The 19021-nt window shown below is 46.6% G+C and overlaps 1 protein-coding gene across 1 annotated transcript in view; it reads right to left on the reverse strand.

The window, feature by feature from the left end:
• AZI2 (5-azacytidine induced 2) overlaps positions 1-19021 on the reverse strand; it is a 61651-nt gene that overhangs the window by 35208 nt on the left and 7422 nt on the right. Inside the window, exons 2-4 of the mRNA XM_044294336.1 lie at positions 4926-5152; positions 2423-2533; positions 1863-1962 (exon numbers count right to left, since the gene is read on the reverse strand). Of these exons, the coding sequence (XP_044150271.1) occupies positions 1863-1962; positions 2423-2533; positions 4926-5152 (438 nt within the window). The remainder of the gene's footprint in view (positions 1-1862; positions 1963-2422; positions 2534-4925; positions 5153-19021) is intronic.

Below are 19021 nucleotides of genomic sequence, written 5' to 3' on the forward strand. Positions count from 1 at the left end.
CACTGTTATGGGGGATCTGTGGATGACGCACTGTTATGGGGGGATCTGTGGATGACGCACTGTTATGGGGGGATCTGTGGATGACGCACTGTTATGGGGGGATCTGTGGATGACGCACTGTTATGGGGGGATCTGTGGATGACGCACTGTTATGGGGGGATCTGTGGATGACGCACTGTTATGGGGGGATCTGTGGATGACGCACTGTTATGGGGGGATCTGTGGATGACGCACTGTTATGGGGGGATCTGTGGATGACGCACTGTTATGGGGGGATCTGTGGATGACGCACTGTTATGGGGGGATCTGTGGATGACGCACTGTTATGGGGGGATCTGTGGATGACGCACTGTTATGGGGGATCTGTGGATGACGCACTGTTATGGGGGATCTGTAGATTACACTGAGGGGGGATCTGTGCATGACACTGAGGGGGGATCTGTGGATAACACTTATGGGGCTCTGTGGATGACACTTATGTCATCCACAGATCCCCCTAAGTGTCATCTACAGATCCCCCATCAGATGCATCAGTGTGGAGGGAGGAGGCGGAGACACTCATGGCGGGGCCCGGTGCAGTGACTCTACTCTAATACACCGGGCCCCGCAACTGTTAAACATTCAATCTGATATATATCTAATAGTATATGCTCTGTACGGCTCTTAATGTAGTACCGTAAGTATAGCGCAGACCGGCATCTCCATCGGTCATGCACTACCTGCTCCAGCTCCCTCTGTCATGCGCCGTCTGCTCCAGCTCCCTCTGTCATGCGCTGCCTGCCCCAGCTCCCTCTGTCATGCGCTGCCTGCCCCAGCTCCCTCCTCATGCGCCGCCTGCCTGCTTATCTCACTTTATGAATGAACAGGCAGGCGGCGCATGACAGAGGGAGCTGGGGCAGGCGGCGCATGACAGAGGGAGCTGGGGCAGGCGGCGCATGAGGAAGGAGGTGCGGCAAGCGGCGCATGACCGAGGGAGATGCCGGTCTGCGCTATACTTACGGTACTACAGTAAGAGCTGTACAGAGCATATACTATTAGATATAGATCAGATTGAATGTTTAACAGTTGCGGGGCCCCGTGTATTAGAGTAGAGTCACTGCACCGGGCCCCGCCATGAGTGTCTCTGCCTCCTCCCTCCACACTGTCACTGATACTTCGCTGGCCGCGCTGTGCAGCATAGCGGCCAGCGAAGTATTCGCTTTATAAGACGCACGGCCATTTTCCCCCCACTTTTGGGGGGAAAAAAGTGCGTCTTATAAAGCGAAAAATACGGTACTTGTCCAGCCAGTTCTTTTTGAAATCCCGGAAAACCCTTTCAAGCCTAGAGCTTCACAGACTTTTTATAATAAAAAAACAAAACAAAAAAAAAAATGATTGTTTTATGATAGGAAAAAAATAACGACTTTTAAAATCGTGAGTTATTTTATTGAAACAAAAAAAAATTAAATAAAAAAATCTGAATTCCTTTTAGGCTACGTTCACACGACCGTATGTGTTTTGCGGTCTGCATAATTTTTTTTTAAAAATTGCATCGTTTTTTTTGCGGATACATTCGTATCGTATGGCATCCGTTTTTTTTTTTTTTGCGGATCCATTGTAAAAATGCCTATCCTTGTCCGCAAAATGGAGAAGGATAGGACATGTTCTATCTTTTTTGGGGGCTACAGAACGGACATACTGATGCGGATAGCAAACAATGTGCTTTCCGCATTTTTTGCGGACCCGTTGAAATGAATGGGTCCGGAACCTATCCGCAAATAAAAACAAAAACGGAACGGACATGAAAACAAAATACGTTCGTGAGAATGTAGCCTTACTCAGGAGCAGGCCTGGAGACACGGATCATCACAGCTATAACTTACCCTGATGAGTCTCCAGTTCAGATTTCACTTGCAGCAGCTCTACCTCTTTTGACTGCAACTGCTCATTGAAATTTCTTGTGAATTCCATCTTCTCCTTCTCCTACGTAAATGAAAAATCCATAGTAACTAATAAATCAATTAGAACACTGAGTCCGTGCATGCACAACATGAGCTGCTACTCAGTCCCACCAGTGGGGGTTAAATATAGCATAAAAGCCTCTACAGGGCGAGGTTAACAATACATCTTAGTACAATGCAAATCAGCTCTCCTCCAAAAGGCAACATTCTCTAACGCAATAGCCACCGCTTTAAAAAGCTATGAAACATCTGTAGACAGCAGTACAAAGGAGGGTACAGGTTGGCTGGACGAGATGCCGCTGATGCACATTGACTTTCGGGTAGCTACCTATAGGTGGCACTAGAGAGACAGTTTTCTTCTTTCTGGAGGAGAACCACTTTACAGATTTTCCCCCAGGGAGCACTGCCACAATCAGCTGGACCTCTGCAAGGAGAACCAGTAGCCCTTTCTCCTGAGAGCTTCAACAAATTGATATACTTACCAATGCACTCAGTTTCTTTTTCAGATTGTCTCTCTCAATAGAAATCTCCCGGAATGCACTGTAGGCCTTGTTCACTTTGTCACTTTCCCCCATGCTCGATTCTCCACAAAGCTAAACATTTACAAGCAAAACAATTAGAAACAGCCTGGCCCTGTTAAAGTGCAGAGGGCACAGTAGTTGCAGAGAGAACAGAGCCTCTAGATGTAACGGCTCATTTGCATATATTAAAACTTAATTTTTCTCAGCAATGTGGACACATATAAACATGGGGCCAACACAGATGTCCTCAGCTGCCAAGTGCACATGTAACAGGTCAGCCAGTGTCATAGGTGCAAATCTGCTGACAGACAGGGCCACACCACCAATTAGGCGAGGTTAGGCGATCGCCTCATGTAGCGCGGCCCTGGTGACAAGTGGGGGGTGGCAGCAACAGGGCACAGGAAGATGAGCACTTCCATTGTGAAGCGTTCATCTCCATAGTTCTCTTTATCGCCATCCTCAGGACAGCGATACAGATGGATGCTGCGGGGCAGGGGAGGCAGTGACGTCATCGTGCCGCCTGGGCCATACAGCGCGGGACACAGGCCGGAAGAGGCCTGCATCGCATCGCTGCCAGCCTGATGGAGGTAAGTTTGTGTGTTTAATTTTTTTCATATGGTACAATACAGGAGAGGAGAGCTATTGGGGGCACTTGTTACTGGCACATGATTGGGGGAGGGGTATTTCTTACTGGCACATTATTGAGGGGCACTGTGATGGCATCTATAGGGCACTTCTTACTGGCATAGTATTGGGGGGGGCTATGAGGGCATCTACAAAGGGGTATTTTATATGGGGGCATCTGAGGCCACAGTGGGGTATTTTATATGGGGGTCTCTCTAAAGGGGCATTTTATACTGGGACACATTATGGTGGGTACTAGGGGGAAGGGAGGAGAGGAGTACTATGGGGTTATCTACTGGGGCACCAAGAAGGGGTATTTTATACTGGCACATTATGGGAGCACTATGGGGACATTACTGGGGGCATTTTTACACTGGCACACATTATAAGGGGGCACTTTTTGTACGGTTACATTATAAGGAGAATTATTACTACTAGGGGGCATTATGGTGAGCTTTATTACTACTGGGGGTCTATGGGGAACATGATTACTAGTATGGGCACTATGGGAGCATTATTACTTCTGGGGCACAATGGGGACATGTTGGGGGCACTGTAGGAGCACTATTACTACCTCTAGCAGAGAATTATTACTATTGGTGGGACTTTGGGGAGCACTATTACTGTGCTCAGGTGCCCCCGTGGTATCAGCTTACCACAATTATTTTTGTGGGGTATTATGTTTACACTATTAGTGTCAGGGGCTGGGCGCAGTTATTTTAGGACACTACGTGCCAATATTTATTGAAGGGTACTATCCCCATGGCACTAGTATTATCACTTGGTTTATCTGTTTCTGCAGCATAATATTGGGGAGCACAGTGGGCACAGTATTGCGGGTGGTAGGAAGATTTGTCGAGAAGGTAGGAGGATGGATGATGGAAAAGTAGTAAACTAAGATTTTCTTTTGGTCAAACGAGAAATGGCTGAAAAATGGTGGTCTGGCCTGAAGGGAGAAGATGAGGAAAGAGAACATTACATCAAAGGAGATGAAAGAGGTATGAGGCGGTGTGTTACCCTGTATGTTCTGTAGTGATATACGTAATGTTAGGAGGGAAGGGGTTAGGTTAAGAATTATGAGGGAGCTGTTTAAATTTTCGCGTCAGGCAGCAGAAAGGCTAGGTGCACCCCTGTCGACAGATGCCCTTAACGCTGGGTTCACACCTGAGCGTTCTGAAACGAGCGCTCTGTATGCGCGATTGTACGGGCGTTTACAATCGCGCATACAGAGACTGGCGTTCAAACATTGTCGCGCGTTCCCGAATTTCTATGTGCGGGAACGCGTGACAAACGCCCAAAAAAAAGCTCAAGCACTTGTTTGAGCGTCGGGCGTTTTACAGCGCGATCGTACGCGCTGTAAAACGCCCAGGTGAGAACCATTCCCATAGGGAATCATTGGTTCTTGCCTGTTGTGCGTTTTACAGCGCGTAGGAACGCGCTGTAAAACGCTCAGGTGTGAACCCAGCGTAAGTGAATAGCTCCAAAGGAAGCATGTGTTAACCTCTGAGTGTCTCAGTATAAATTTCCAAACTTCAGGTGCTCAGTATATAGAAGTAAAGATCAGAGCCAAAGCAGAACAGAAATATGCTTCAGGCGATTCCGCCCTACACATTATAAACTAAAGTATGTGGCACAGAATAAACTAACCTCGCACTGAGAACAAATATAGCCATGTGAAAGAAGCCTAAGGGGCAATGTTCAGCGCCCATTAAATAGAGATATTAAAGGGTCTTTCCCATCTTAGCCATCAATGGACATTCCATAAATGTCTGACAGATGAGGATCCCACCTCTGGCATCGCTAGAAATAAAGTCCTGAATTCGGGTGTTTACAATTATACCTTATCCTCCGTTTGTCTTAATCTTTTCTTTAACATGTAATTTTCCCGTTCAGAGTCCTTAAGGCGCTTCTTGATGTCTTCATACGCTGTAACAAGGGCAAAGTGTGAGGCAACTGAGGACTCTCCGGAAGAGGCAGAAAGGGGGGCGCTTTCGTTTCCTTTTGTATGGTCTTCTTTCTCTTGAGTCAGGATACAAATGTCATCATCTATAAAGGAATCCATGATGGCTGAAACAAAAGAAAGGCAACACTTAAGACATGAAAAAGGAGCAGTTCAGCATGGCTTACAATAACTCAGCAGAGACCCCGCAGGCTGTAAATCAACAGCTTTTATGATACCAGCGTATTAATGTCCATAGACTTCTGAAGAATAGGCACGTTGCGTTTGGTTCTGGGCAATGATTCATAAAGATGTTACCATTTACATATCCCGTTGGGGATTTTTTGTATTATTGTGTATCGTATTTTGAAATGATTTTAATGGTTTGTGAAGATTATGTCTATAATATGTATTTAAAGGGTTCTCCCAGGGTTATATAAAATGTACAAAAGTATTTTTACATGTCTAAGGCTCTTTCACACTTGCGTTGTCCGGATCCGTCGTGTACTCCATTTGCCGGAATTACACGCCGGATCCGGAAAAACGCAAGTGAACTGAAAGCTATTAAAGTCCTGGTTGCCATAGGAGTAGTGGGGAGCGGTATACTTACCGTCCGTGCGGCTCCCGGGGCGCTCCAGAATGACGTCAGAGCGCCCCATGCGCACAGATGACGTGTCCATGCGATCACATCATCAATGCGCGTGGGGCGCCCTGACGTCACTCTGGAGCGCCCCGGGAGCCGCACGGACGGTAAGTATACTGCTTCCCCACTACACTTTACCATGGCTGCCGGGACTTTAGCATCCCGGCAGCCATGGTAACCATTCAGAAAAAGCTAAACGTCGGATCCGGCAATGCGCCGAAACGACGTTTAGCTTAAGGCCGGATCTGGATTAATGCCTTTCAATGGGCATTAATTCCGGATCCGGCCTTGCGGCAAGTGTTCAGGATTTTTGGCCGGAGCAAAAAGCGCAGCATGCTGCGGTATTTTCTCTGGCCAAAAAACGTTGCGGTCCTGAACTGAAGACATCCTGATGCATCCTGAACGGATTTCTCTCCATTCAGAATGCATGGGGATAATCCTGATCAGGATTCTTCCGGCATAGAGCCCCGACGACGGAACTCTATGCCGGAAGAAAAGAACGCAAGTGTATAAGAGCCCTAAATGCTCACCAGGTGATGCAGCCGTTGATCAGAAGTAGCCATTTTCCATTTTCATTAGCTTTCCCAGCTCTGTGCTGCACCCTTGTTTTGATCCTGCTAGGGCTTGCTGAGGTGGGATTACTACAATTCTCATGAAACATTTAACTTGCCCATCATATTAAATACAATCCTTCCAGAGAGAGAGCAATGGGGAGAGCCAGAAACCTCTACTGTACATCAGGGAGAGGGCAGATAACTATGTGTTCAGGTTATGTGACTGCATGCAAGGCTGGTTTACAGGCAACTCTGCTACAGACAGTACATCAGTGACTGATATTACTGACATAGGCCATTTCCATATCATTTTTAAGAAATGAAGATCCCCTTTAATAAAGGATATTGGAAACGATTCTAGTGGAATAAGTTTATTGGATATTGAAAAGAATTGTATGTTTATTGCTGGTTCTTTGACAGCCCCATAGACAATGAACAGCAGTGTGCATACGTCGCTACCACTCCATTCGAGGTCATCCTTTCTGTGGGGGGTGAAGTGAGAAGAAATGGGACCCTCGTTCCTCTGATCATGGGGTTCCAGCAATCAGACATTTATCACCTATACCAGAGATCATCAACCTTCGGCACTCTAGCTGTTCTGAAGCTATAATTCCCAGAATGCTTTTTTCACTTCTATGGGAGCCACAGGAACACTTGAGCAAACATCCATGAAGGGAGTTGTAGTTTCACAGCAGCTGGCGTTCCAAAGGTTGCTGACCCCAGACCTACACAGTAGATATGTGATAACTGTCGATCTTGGAAATACCCCTTTAACCATAAGAAGGGCCAGTGAAGCACATACCCACAGTCCCCTCCCCTATTCACTGACAGCAAGTTTCTAGACTCTTCATATAGAGGTCACATGGACGCTACTTTTCGAGTACTGATGTCTATTTATGGGAGCTTTAAATAAAAATAAATGAGAGGGATGATTTTGCTGACATATTCCAGAGAAAACTGCTCGCCAGGCTGTAATATTGATTGATATTGAGTCACCACAGGAGCTGGCAAGTTACATTCCTTTAAATAAAAGATAACCCCGGAAACAGACGCTTAAAGGGCAACTCTTTATCTACAGGATTACCCTGCAAAGCTTCAGGTTACGAAACAAAAACGCTGTAAATTCAAGTAGTACAGTAATAAATAATAATACAGGACAAATTCATCCATAATATCCCAGGAACACATTCTGCCATATAAACAACCATTGAAAGGTCTCAGCTTAGAACACACACAAGCTCTGGGCAGCTATGACCATTGGCTGCCATATGATGGTCCTGCCACAGGCATCAACGTAGCCTGAAAGAGACAGATACGTCATACAGATCCAGATTTAAGATCATTTGTCTTATTAGATCCAAAATCCGAATAAAGGAAATTAACCCATATGTGCCAATTTTCTGGAGTAAAAAAAAAAGGCCAATATAGTTTACCAATGTTCTGCGAAAATGTATGACTGTCTTGTACCTTTTAGGTCCATTTTCAAAATAAAGGCAGGAGGGGACACAGCCTCACATATTCCAATAGACTGCTATAATTTATGCCAGAACTTTATACTGCAAATATACACTTGCTCATAGCAGCTGCAAAGCAAACACTGAACGCAATAGCAGAAAAAAACTGGCTGAACTTAGGTGCAGGAAAGTGGAAACCTGGCAGTAATGTGGACGGGGAGCCCCTAACCCTCCCGAAAGATGATGCTGAGAGAAAGAAAAGGCGGCAAAAAGTAACAAATCAAAACAATAGATGTTGCCCGAGCTCTGTAAGTAGCACCAAGCACCACCCCCCCCCCCTCATCACTTATTAACCCCTGATCACCCCCCTGTCATTGATCACCCCCCTGTAAGGGTCCCTTATCACCGCCAGTTAGTTAGCTACTTGTTAGGTAGTTAGCGCCCAGCCCACCGCACCGCAGTCGCTGATTAGCATCATCGCTGTCGCTAAGCAGCACTAGTACTATATAGTATCTCTAAGTGATCAAGACTGATTGCAATCAGATCTATATCAGTAAATTAGGGTCACCTTAGGCTCTACAAAAAACGCAGTGTTCGCCTGATCAGGCCTAATCTTGTGCCCATACTTGTGTTCAGTCCGCCCCACCGCAGTGACAGAATATTTTTTTTTCTGATCACTGCAAAAACCCCGTAAAAATCGCTGCGCTATAAAGATCACTTTTGAGGGGCATGGCGAGTTCATAGAAGATTTTTTTTTTGGGCACAAGTTAGCAGAAATTGTTATTTTTTTTTTTTCTTACAAAGTCTCATATTCCACTAACTTGTGACAAAAAATAAAATCTTACATGAACTCACCATACCCCTCACGGAATCCAAATGCGTAAAAATGCCCTGTGAAATCCTAAAAGGTACTCATTGGAATTTGGACCCCTTTGTGCACCTAAGCTGCAAAAATAAATAAAAATAAATAAAAATAAATCACACATGTGGTATCGCCGTACTCAGAAGAAGTAGGGCAATGTGTTTTGGGGTGTATTTTTACATATACCCATGCTGGGTGAGAGAAATGTCTCTGTAAATTGACAACTTTTGTATAATTTTTTTTTAAAGTTGTCATTTACAGAGATATTTCTCACACACAGTATGGGTATATGTAAAAATACACCCCAAAACACATTGCCCTACTTCTTCTGAGTACGGCTATACCACATGTGACACTTTTTTGCAGCCTAGGTGCGTAAAGGGGCCGAAAGTCCAACGAGTACCTTAAAGGGACTGTGTCACCACTTTCTAACCCCCACTTTTAAAACTATAGTTCTGTCCATGGAGCCCCTGTGATTTCAATGGTGTTGTTATACGCGAAATCCGCAGGCTCGTTTTGATAAAAAAAACTTTTATCTAACCTGTCAGTCATGAGGATAAGGTGCCCAGGGCGTTTCTCCTGGTCTGAACATGCCGCCAGCCGCCGCCGCCGTTGGTGCCCAGCTCCTCCTCTGCCTTGAATTTGCGCCGCCTGAATGTCAAGAAATACGCCTCCGGCTCTCCCTCAGTCCCCCCTCCTTCTTTTCTAAGATCCCGCGCGTGCGGCAGTGTTCGCGTTATCGGGAGGTTGAGCGAAGTGCGCATGCGCATGCGCACTTCGCTCAATGAGGCTGAATCGAAAAGTCTGCACGGGCGCATCAGGCACAGGCCTGTGCGCACGCGCGAAATTTTAGAAAAGGAGGGGGGACTGAGGGAGAGCCGGAGGCGTATTTCTTCACATTCAGGCGGCGCTGAAAGGATCAGAGGAGGAGCTGGGCACCAACGGCGGCGGCGGCATGTTCAGACCGGGAGAAACGCCCTGGGCACCTTATCCTCATGACTGACAGGTTAGATAAAAGGTTTTTTTATCAAAACGAGCCTGCGGATTTCGCATATAACACCACCATTGAAATCACAGGGGCTCCATGGACAGAACTATAGTTTTAAAAGTGGGGGTTAGAAAGTGGTGACAGAGTCCCTTTAAGGCTTTACAGGGTTGCTCAGAATTTACCCCCACCCAAAATGCCAGAACAGTAAACACACCCCACAAATGACCCCATTTCGGAAAGTAGACACCCCAAGGTATTCACTGAGGGGCATAGTGAGTCCATGGGAGATTTTTTTTTGGGCAGAAGTTAGCAGAAATGGAAACTTTCTTATTTTTTCTCCCTCAGAAAGTGTCATTTTCCACTAACTTGTGAAAAAAAAAATTAAATCATACATGAACTCACCATGCCCCTCCGCGAATACTTTGGGGTATCGTCTTTCTAAAATGGGGTCATTTGGGGGTATTTATACTATCCTGGCATTCTAGCACCTCGAGAAACATGACAGGTGCTCAGAAAGTCAGAGCTGCTTCAAAATGCGGAAATTCACATTTTTGTACCATAGTTTGTAAACGCTATAACTTTTGCAAAAACCAATAAATATACACTTATTGGAATTTTTTTTATCAAAGACATGTAGCACAATAAATTATGACACAAACTTGTATAGGAATGTAATTATATTTGAACAATTTTACCAGAAAAAGTTAAACACACTTTTTTTGAGAAAATTGGGGTCTTTTTTATTAATATCAGAAAAACAAAAAATCTCAGCAGCAATCAAATACCATCAAAAGAAAGCTGTATTTGTGAGAAGAAAAGGGGGTAAAATTCATTTGGGTGCCAAGTTGCATGACCGAGCAATAAACCGTTAAAGTTGTGAAGTGCCGATTTGTAAAAAAGGGCCTGGTCTCTAGGGGGTATAAACCGGTGGTCCTTAAGTGGTTAAAGGATAAATTACATGTCACAATGTGGGAGTGGTATACATGCTGGAGTGCCCGTGTGGCCTCCAGCATGTAGGACGCACAATGAGAAAATTGAAGGTTCGGATACAGGAACATATCAACAATATTAGGAAGGGGTTAGAGACCCATGGGGTGTCTATGCATTTCAAAAAGGTCCATCAAAAAAAATCAGAGAGGACTTGTGTTTGCTGGATTAGAGTTGGTAAAAAATGACTGGCGAGGAGGAGATGTTATTAAGAAGATAGATCGGCAGGAGGTTAAATGGATCTACTAACTTGATACTATCCAACCGCAGTGACTTGAAATCGTGCCTGGTGGAATAGCAGTGATTCGAGTGTAAGGGAGATATACAGCCGCTCACTGTCCACCAATCAGGAGAGGGAGGTGTGTGCTGTGGGAAGGACCAAAAGGTATCACTCACCAATTAAGATAGGGAGGTGTGTACTGTGGGAGTGAGCAGGAATGGCCACCTACCAATCAGGAAAGGAGGGTGTTTACAAGGGGAGTGATTATGAGCGGGAGTAAGAGATACAGGAGACAAATGAATGAATGAGTATGAACGGAGAAATGGGTTGAAGCTGAAACATACGTACAAAGTATAAAAATAAGTATTGGAGAGATCTATCTATTTAGGGCACTAAAGGGGATTGTCACTTAGCTGGATACAAGTGTTGCAGGAGTATTTTATAAGGTAATTTTATGGGGGAGGGAGGGTATATAATGTGTGTGGGTAAAAAGATGGTGACGCCACTGACGAAGCGTGGAGCGAAACCCGGGGCGGGCAGGATTGTAAAGACAGCTTGCGAGTATAATAAATCCTTTATATGCTGATTTTGCAAGCAGTGCTTTGGTTACTATTGGACCGATTAAATGTTTTTTAGCGGTGGCGAAAGGAGGATTAAAAGCAGGAGAGCCCTGGAGTTTATACGATGTGCCTATATACCAAGCTGCGCTTGTGAGTTCAATCACGTAGGAAAGGTTACTGGTGATTTATAGTACTTCACTATTTGCATATTTTCTGACATCCCACAGAAGCCCTGGATTGGTGACAGTGGGACCTGAGAAATTGCTTATGTTCGTAGATTGGATGTTTCAAGATTGAAGAGGTTTAATCTTCTGGATAGGGAACGCAGTCCCTCAAAAACGCATGTAATGAACTGTGACTTGTACCCACTTCACATTTGGGAATCGCTGCGACATACCATTGACATACGTATTGGAATTATTATTGTTTTTTAACAGCAAGGGAAAGCCTGCTTCATTATCTATATATATATATATATATATATATATATATATATATATATATATATATATATATATATATATATATCTATATCTATATCTATCTATATCTATATCTATATATATATATATATATATATATATATATATATATATATATATATATATACACACACACACACACATATACATACATACACACAGTACAGACCAAAAGTTTGGACACACCTTCTCTTTCAAAGAATTTTCTTTATTTTCATGACTATGAAAATTGTAGATTCACACTGAAGGCATCAAAACTATGAATTAACACATGTGGAATTATATACATAACAAAAAAGTGTGAAACAACTGAAAATATGTCATATTCTAGGTTCTTCAAAGTAGCCACCTTTTGCTTTGCACACTCTTGGCATTCTCTTGATGAGCTTCAAGAGGTAGTCACCTGAAATGGTCTTCCAACAGTCTTGAAGGAGTTCCCAGAGATGCTTAGCACTTGTTGGCCCTTTTTCCTTCACTCTGTGGTCCAGCTCACCCCTAACCATCTCGATTGGGTTCAGCTCCGGTGACTGTGGAGGCCAGGTCATCTGGCACAGCACCCCATCACTCTCCTTCATGGTCAAATAGCCCTTACACAGCCTGGAGGTGTGTTTGGGGTCATTGTCCTGTTGAAAAATAAAAAGTCGAACTAAACGCAAACCGGATGGAATAGCATGCCGCTGCAAGATGCTGTGGTAGCCATGCTGGTTCAGTATGCCTTCAATTTTGAATAAATCCCCAACAGTGTCACCAGCAAAGCACCCCCACACCATCACATCTCCTCCTCCATGCTTCACGGTGGGAACCAGGCATGCAGAGTCCATCCGTTCACCTTTTCTGCGTCGCACAAAGACATGGTGGTTGGAACCAAAGATCTCAAATTTGGACTCATCAGACCAAAGCACAGATTTCCACTGGTCTAATGTCCATTCCTTGTGTTCTTTAGCCCAAACAAGTCTCTTCTGCTTGTTGCCTGTCCTTAGCAGTGGTTTCCTAGCAGATATTCCACCATGAAGGCCTGATTCACACAGTCTCCTCTTAACAGTTGTTCTAGAGATGGGTCTGCTGCTAGAACTCTGTGTGGCATTGACCTGGTCTCTAATCTGAGCTGCTTTTTTTTTAAACTCGTTTTATTGCACAGCAATGCGACAAGCATGGCACATATAAATCAAAGAGACCCACGCAGGGGCCTTTCACATGGCAAATACACTGCACAGAGCAGACTTCGGACAAATCGAATGATTGTACACATCAGGGCACAGCATACAGAGTGATCACATAGCCTGTATTATCAGGGTACAGAACATGCAAGCAAACATCAAATATAGGCCAACTCTATGGGCCCAGGAAGGTCGGTCGAGCCAGCTCTCACAAACCCCTTTGCGTACCCAAAAAGGGCCTATCAGGAACCGTCGGCCACCATGTACCGGCTCGAGTCATGCATGGTGAGTGCAGACGAGCACCAGACTCCCACACCTTGTCAAACTTCTGTGGGCAACCCCTATGCTTGTAGACTATGTTCTCCATAGACACTGCAGTATTCACTAGGGAGAGCCATTGACTCCTAGAGGGGGGAATGTCCCCCATCCAGCGCAGGGCGACCGCCTTCCTGGCCATAAACAGCGTTCTCTCCAGGAAGATCTTATGATAGTGTGACCAAGAGTCCTCGCCAATTATACCCAGGATACACATTTTGGGACATAGCTGCAACGTAGGAGGCACAAGGGTCCTAAGAATCTCCAGAACAGATACCCAATACTGCCTGACGTGCGAACAGTCCCACACCAGGTGCCAAAAGTCTGCCCCCTCCCCACCACACCTGTGACATCTGGAGCTGTCCATCCTGCCCATCTTGTGAAGCCTGTTAGGGGTCAAATAGCTGTAATGCAAGATGAAGAGCTGCGTCATCCTATTATTGATAGAGGGAGACACTCTGGTAGGTGCCAATAAAGCCTCCTCCCACTCCTCGGTAGTCAAGGAGGGTATAAGCCCCTTCCATCTATCCTCTACAGCCAGCGGGGTCACCAGCATACGGCAGTCAAGCAAGTGAGTATAGAGGGCCGAAACGATCCCCCTTGGGCCTTGAGACCTCAGGATACCGATAGTGGGATACTTGGATATGCTCCTGCCAATGCCTCTGAACTGGGTCTGAAGCGCATGGCGTAGCTGAAGGTACCTATAAAACATGGTGCTTGGTACTACGAACCTGTCCCGGATTTGCTCGAATGCAAGTAGCTTGCTATCCTCATATATGTCTCCCAATGCCCGGATCCCATATCTTCTCCACTCCCCTGCCCCCTCTAATCTCAACAGATGGGGAAACATACAGTTATCCCAGATGGGGATGTCACAGGGGAAGTCTTTATACACATTCAGCTTGGAAGCCTGCCATGTCTGATGGGCTAGCTTATGCAGCGGAAGTGTAGCTTTTTGTAGACGTCCCATCCCTTCCAGTACGGGCCATAAAGTGGTGACCTGTAGATATTCATGCAGATAATATTCCGCATTGGGCCTTGAGATCTCAGTAACCCAGCTCCTCAGGAATCTGAGCTGACTGGCGATAAAGTAGAGAAAGAAATCAGGCAGGGCAGCGCCACCCTGCAATTTCGACCTCTGGAGGGCCGAAAGTGAAAGCTTCCTTCTAGCCTTCCCCCAGACAAAAGCGGTGACCAAGGAATGTATGCGCTTAAAGAAGCTCTGAGGGATCGGCGTGCATGCATGTGAAAGCACATATAAACCTTTAGGTAACAGGACCATTTTCACCAGGTTCAGCCTGCCCATAACCGATAGCGGGAGGGACTCCCATGTTTTCATTTTATCCTGAAAAAGCGATTCCAGGGGCTCAACATTTAGATCATAAGAAAGCTGCGGAACTCTAGTGATCATCACCCCAAGATATTTGAACCTATCAACTACCGGGAGATTATGGTGGTAATTCGCCCAGTCGTGATCCCACAAGGGCATGATGGCAGACTTACCCCAGTTTATGTGTAGCCCGGAATAACGTCCAAACAGCGCAATTACCTCGATCGCCCTTGGCAGGGACACCTCCGGACCAGACAAACAGGATCAGGTCATCCGCGTACAATCCTATTCTCTCCTCTCTACAGCCCATTGATACCCCTGCGTACACTGGATCCTGCCTAATTCTAATTGCAAGATGTTCTATCGCAATGGCAAACAAAAGAGGCGAGAGCGGGCAACCCTGCCTAGTACCCCTGCGCAGAGATATCTTATCAGAATAAGAGCCATTGAGCTGAATACTTGCAGAGGGATTATTATAGAGTATAGTGATCCAATTAATAAATTTGGGGCCAAATCCGAAACACCTCAGCACAGCTATCAAAAAGGGCCACTCCAGGGAGTCAAAAGCTTTGGCCGTGTCCAGAGAGGCCAGGGCCCATCTTTCCTTCCCTACAGAACCTATCTGCGCAACCACCTGGGTCCTCCTGATATTATCCGAAGTGGACCTTCCCGGCATGAACCCCGATTGATCAGCGTGGATCACTGAGGTTATCGCCTTGTTGAGTCTATTGGCTAATATCCTAGTCAGTATTTTATAATCCAGGTTCAGTAGCGAGATTGGGCGATAAGATCCACAGTCCAACGGATCCTTGCCAGGCTTCAAGATCAAAACAATAGAAGCGTCATACATAGAATCTGGCAACGATCCACCGGAGTGCGCCGCCTCATATAACCTAACCAACCGTGGCGCCAACATCTCTTTATACCTAGCATACACCTCCACCGGGATGCCATCAGGGCCCGGAGCCTTCCCAGAGGGAAGATCCGAGATGGCTCTCTCCACTTCCTCCAAGGTGATGTCCTCCTCCATAATACCCCTATCCAGATCGCTAAGTCGGGGATAGGTGACCTCAGTGAGGTACGCCTCTAAGTCCTGCGCAGTGTAATGTGCCGCTGACTCATATAGGTCCGCATAGAAAACGTGAAGGCACTGCAAAATGTCACGGACCGTTTCCACAATGCGACCATCAGTCTCCCAAAGATGGAGTACTGGTGGGGCCATGGTGTTCGCCCGCGCTATATGGGCCAGCAACTTCCCTGCCTTATTACCCACCTCAAACGCCTGCTGCTTAAGGAAAAAGAGTTTCCTACTGCTCTTCTCCTCCAGATGCATGGTGTATTGTCTACCCTTGGTCATCCACTCCCCTCTGTGATCCTCCGTGGGGGACTCAATAAATCTCCTCTCTGCTTCCTTACAGCTCACAAGCAATTCCTCCTCTTTACGCTGCGCTTCCCTCTTTACATATGAAATGGAGGACTTAAGGCAGCCTCTAAGATACGCCTTCAGCGTCTCCCAAAGTAGCAAGTGATCCGTAGAGGCATCCTGGGCTTCAAAAAACACCTTTAGCTGATCAGGAACCCTGTCTGAAGGACCAAATAAAGTGAGCCAGAAAGGGTGGATGCGCATCTTACTTCCTATTCCAGGAGAGTCTGAGGGATCCAACTCCGCCAGTACCGGAGCATGATCAGAGGGGCCTTGCGGTCCATACCTGATATCCACCAGGTCAGTGTAGGCTGCCGGACTGCCGAACATGTAATCTATCCTAGAGAGGGCACCACGAGAGGGCGCAAAACAGGAGTATTCTCTAAGATGCGGATTCCTGACCCTCCACAAATCTATCCATCCCATCTCCTGAGAAATCCTAGCCAGGGGCGTGTCTCCACTTCCCGAACCCACGCCATCAGCCCTGCTTCTAAATCTGTCCATATCCTCACTCATGACCTGATTAAAGTCCCCCATACATATCAAACGAGCATTAGGGTAGCGAGTTACAAAGCCCACAACTGACTGCAATAGAGAGACAGAGGCAGGGGGTGGATTATACAGGTTAACTATCACATATGGGGCACAGTCGACATGAGCAAATAAGAAAATATACTGGCCTCCCGGGTCAACCATGGAGTGGTGAATCTCGCATCTCAAACTCCTATGGAACAAGAGTGCTACTCCCCTAGAGTGCGTGCTACCATATGCATTAAATAGATGCTGGGCCCAGGGTTTTTTAAGCCTATGACCCGTTTCCGGGGTGAGATGCGTCTCCTGAAGTCCTAGAATGTGGGGACCAAAAGACCGTATCTGAGAGAACACAGCAATCCTCTTCTTTGGGTCCCCCAGTCCCCTAACATTCCATGACATAATCCTCAAGGGGGCCATAAGGACGCTATAGCTATATTCAGGACAGGCAACCCCTCAAGCTCTCCGCGCCTCAGCTCAGTGCGTATCTGCATTCTACAGTGTAACATCCTCACTGCCAGAGGGTGATAAACATTAGGCCATGCTTGAAACGAGTGAACAAGAGCGTGCAATAAAAAAACATATAACATAAACATGAAAGACCTGAGTGTGTCAGGTACAGGACCAGTGAACAGTGTGGTCCTAAACTCGGGGACCTGCATGGGGTATATAGTTGGTAATACCACACAGGTGTCGCTCCAACCCTCACTGCAACACAATCATGAAAAACCGCCGCCATTGAAGTAAGGGAGCGGAGCTCAGTAGCGCAGTGACCCATCATACGGACGTAAGTCCCCCCCTCCAGGAGGGATGCTAGGAGATAACGTCCAGGACGCCATTGCCCGCATTAACGCGCCACTGCTGCAGGAATGTACACAATAACATCTGTAAGTTCCACATCACCCCTCTCAACTGGGGGAGCAGAGAATACTTGCTGTGTCCCAGGGAGACCTCTCAACGCAAGGGCGGGCGGACAGCCGCTCTCGATACCCAGTCCTCAGCCTCTTTGGGATCGTTGAAAAAAACGGTTTTCTCTCCATCTATCACTCTAAGGCGGGCAGGGTAGGCCATAGAATATTGCAGGTTCAGCTCCCGGAGGCGATGCTTGACCGCCACAAATGTGGCCCTTCTCTTCTGGAGATCCGCCGAGAAATCCGGGAATAGGGAGATCCTCACATTTTCGTGCCTGATGTCCTGCTTGTGTCTGGCTTGGCTGAGGAGTAGATCGCGGTCTCTCCAATTCAGGAGCCGCGCCAGAAGCGGCCTCGGAGGAGCCCCTGGTGGCGGCGGCCTAGCAGGGACACGATGAGCCCTCTCCACAGCATATGCCGACGTGAACGGCGCTTCGGGAAACTGCTCCTTGAACCAGGCCTCAAGGAATGCTGCCGGATCCCTTCCCTCAGCCTTTTCAGGTAGGCCCAGGATTCTCACGTTATTGCGGCGCGACCTGTTTTCTAGGTCGTCGCATTTCTGCTGCCACTGACCCACCGCTCTCTCCAGGTCCTGCACTCTCCCCTCGATCGGTCTTGTCAGGTCTTCTAGGGCCGAGACTCGGTCCTCAGTGGTCTTGACCCGATCGCGCAGCTGCTGCATGTCATGGCGGAGTAGGCTGACATCCACTCTCACCTCCTCCAGCTTCCCGGTCAGCGAGGATTGGCACGAGGAGATAGCCACTAATAGCTGGTCATATGCCGCCTTGAGGGTGAACTCCGGCTCAGATGGTTCATCCGCCTCAGCTTGTTGTGCAGCCTGTCCCCCTCGTGACCGCCTCGCGCGATGGTGATGCAATCGCGGCGCCACTCTGGGCCTCAGACCTGGCAAACTCTTTTAGCCTCTCGGCTGAGCTGCTTTTAACCTGCGATTTCTGAGGCTGGTGACTCGGATGAACTTATCCTCCGCAGCAGAGGTGACTCTTGGTCTTCCTTTACTGGGGCGGTCCGCATGTGAGCCTTCTTTGTAGCGCTTGATGGTTTTTGTGACTGCACTTGGGGACACTTTCAAAGTTTTCCCAATTTTTCGGACTGACTGACCTTCATTTCTTAAAGTAATGATGGCCACTCGGTTTTCTTTACTTAGCTGCTTTTTTCTTGCCACAATACAAATTCTAACAGTCTATTCAGTAGGACTATCAGCTGTGTATCCACCTGACTTCTCCACAACGCAACTGACGGTCCCAACCCCATTTATAAGGCAAGAAATCCCACTTATTAAACCTGACAGGGCACACCTGTGAAGTGAAAACCATTTCAGGTGACTACCTCTTGAAGCTCATCAAGAGAATGCCAAGAGTGTGCAAAGCAGTAATCAAAGCAAAAGGTGTCTACTTTGAAGAACCTAGAATATGACATATTTTCAGTTGTTTCACACTTTTTTTGTTATGTATATAATTCCACATGTGTTAATTCATAGTTTTGTATGCCTTCAGTGTGAATCTACAATTTTCATAGTCATGAAAATAAAGAAAACGCTTTGAAAGAGAAGGTGTGTCCAA

This window comes from Bufo gargarizans, chromosome 5, assembly GCF_014858855.1.
Source record: "Bufo gargarizans isolate SCDJY-AF-19 chromosome 5, ASM1485885v1, whole genome shotgun sequence".
Lineage (NCBI taxonomy): Eukaryota > Metazoa > Chordata > Amphibia > Anura > Bufonidae > Bufo > Bufo gargarizans.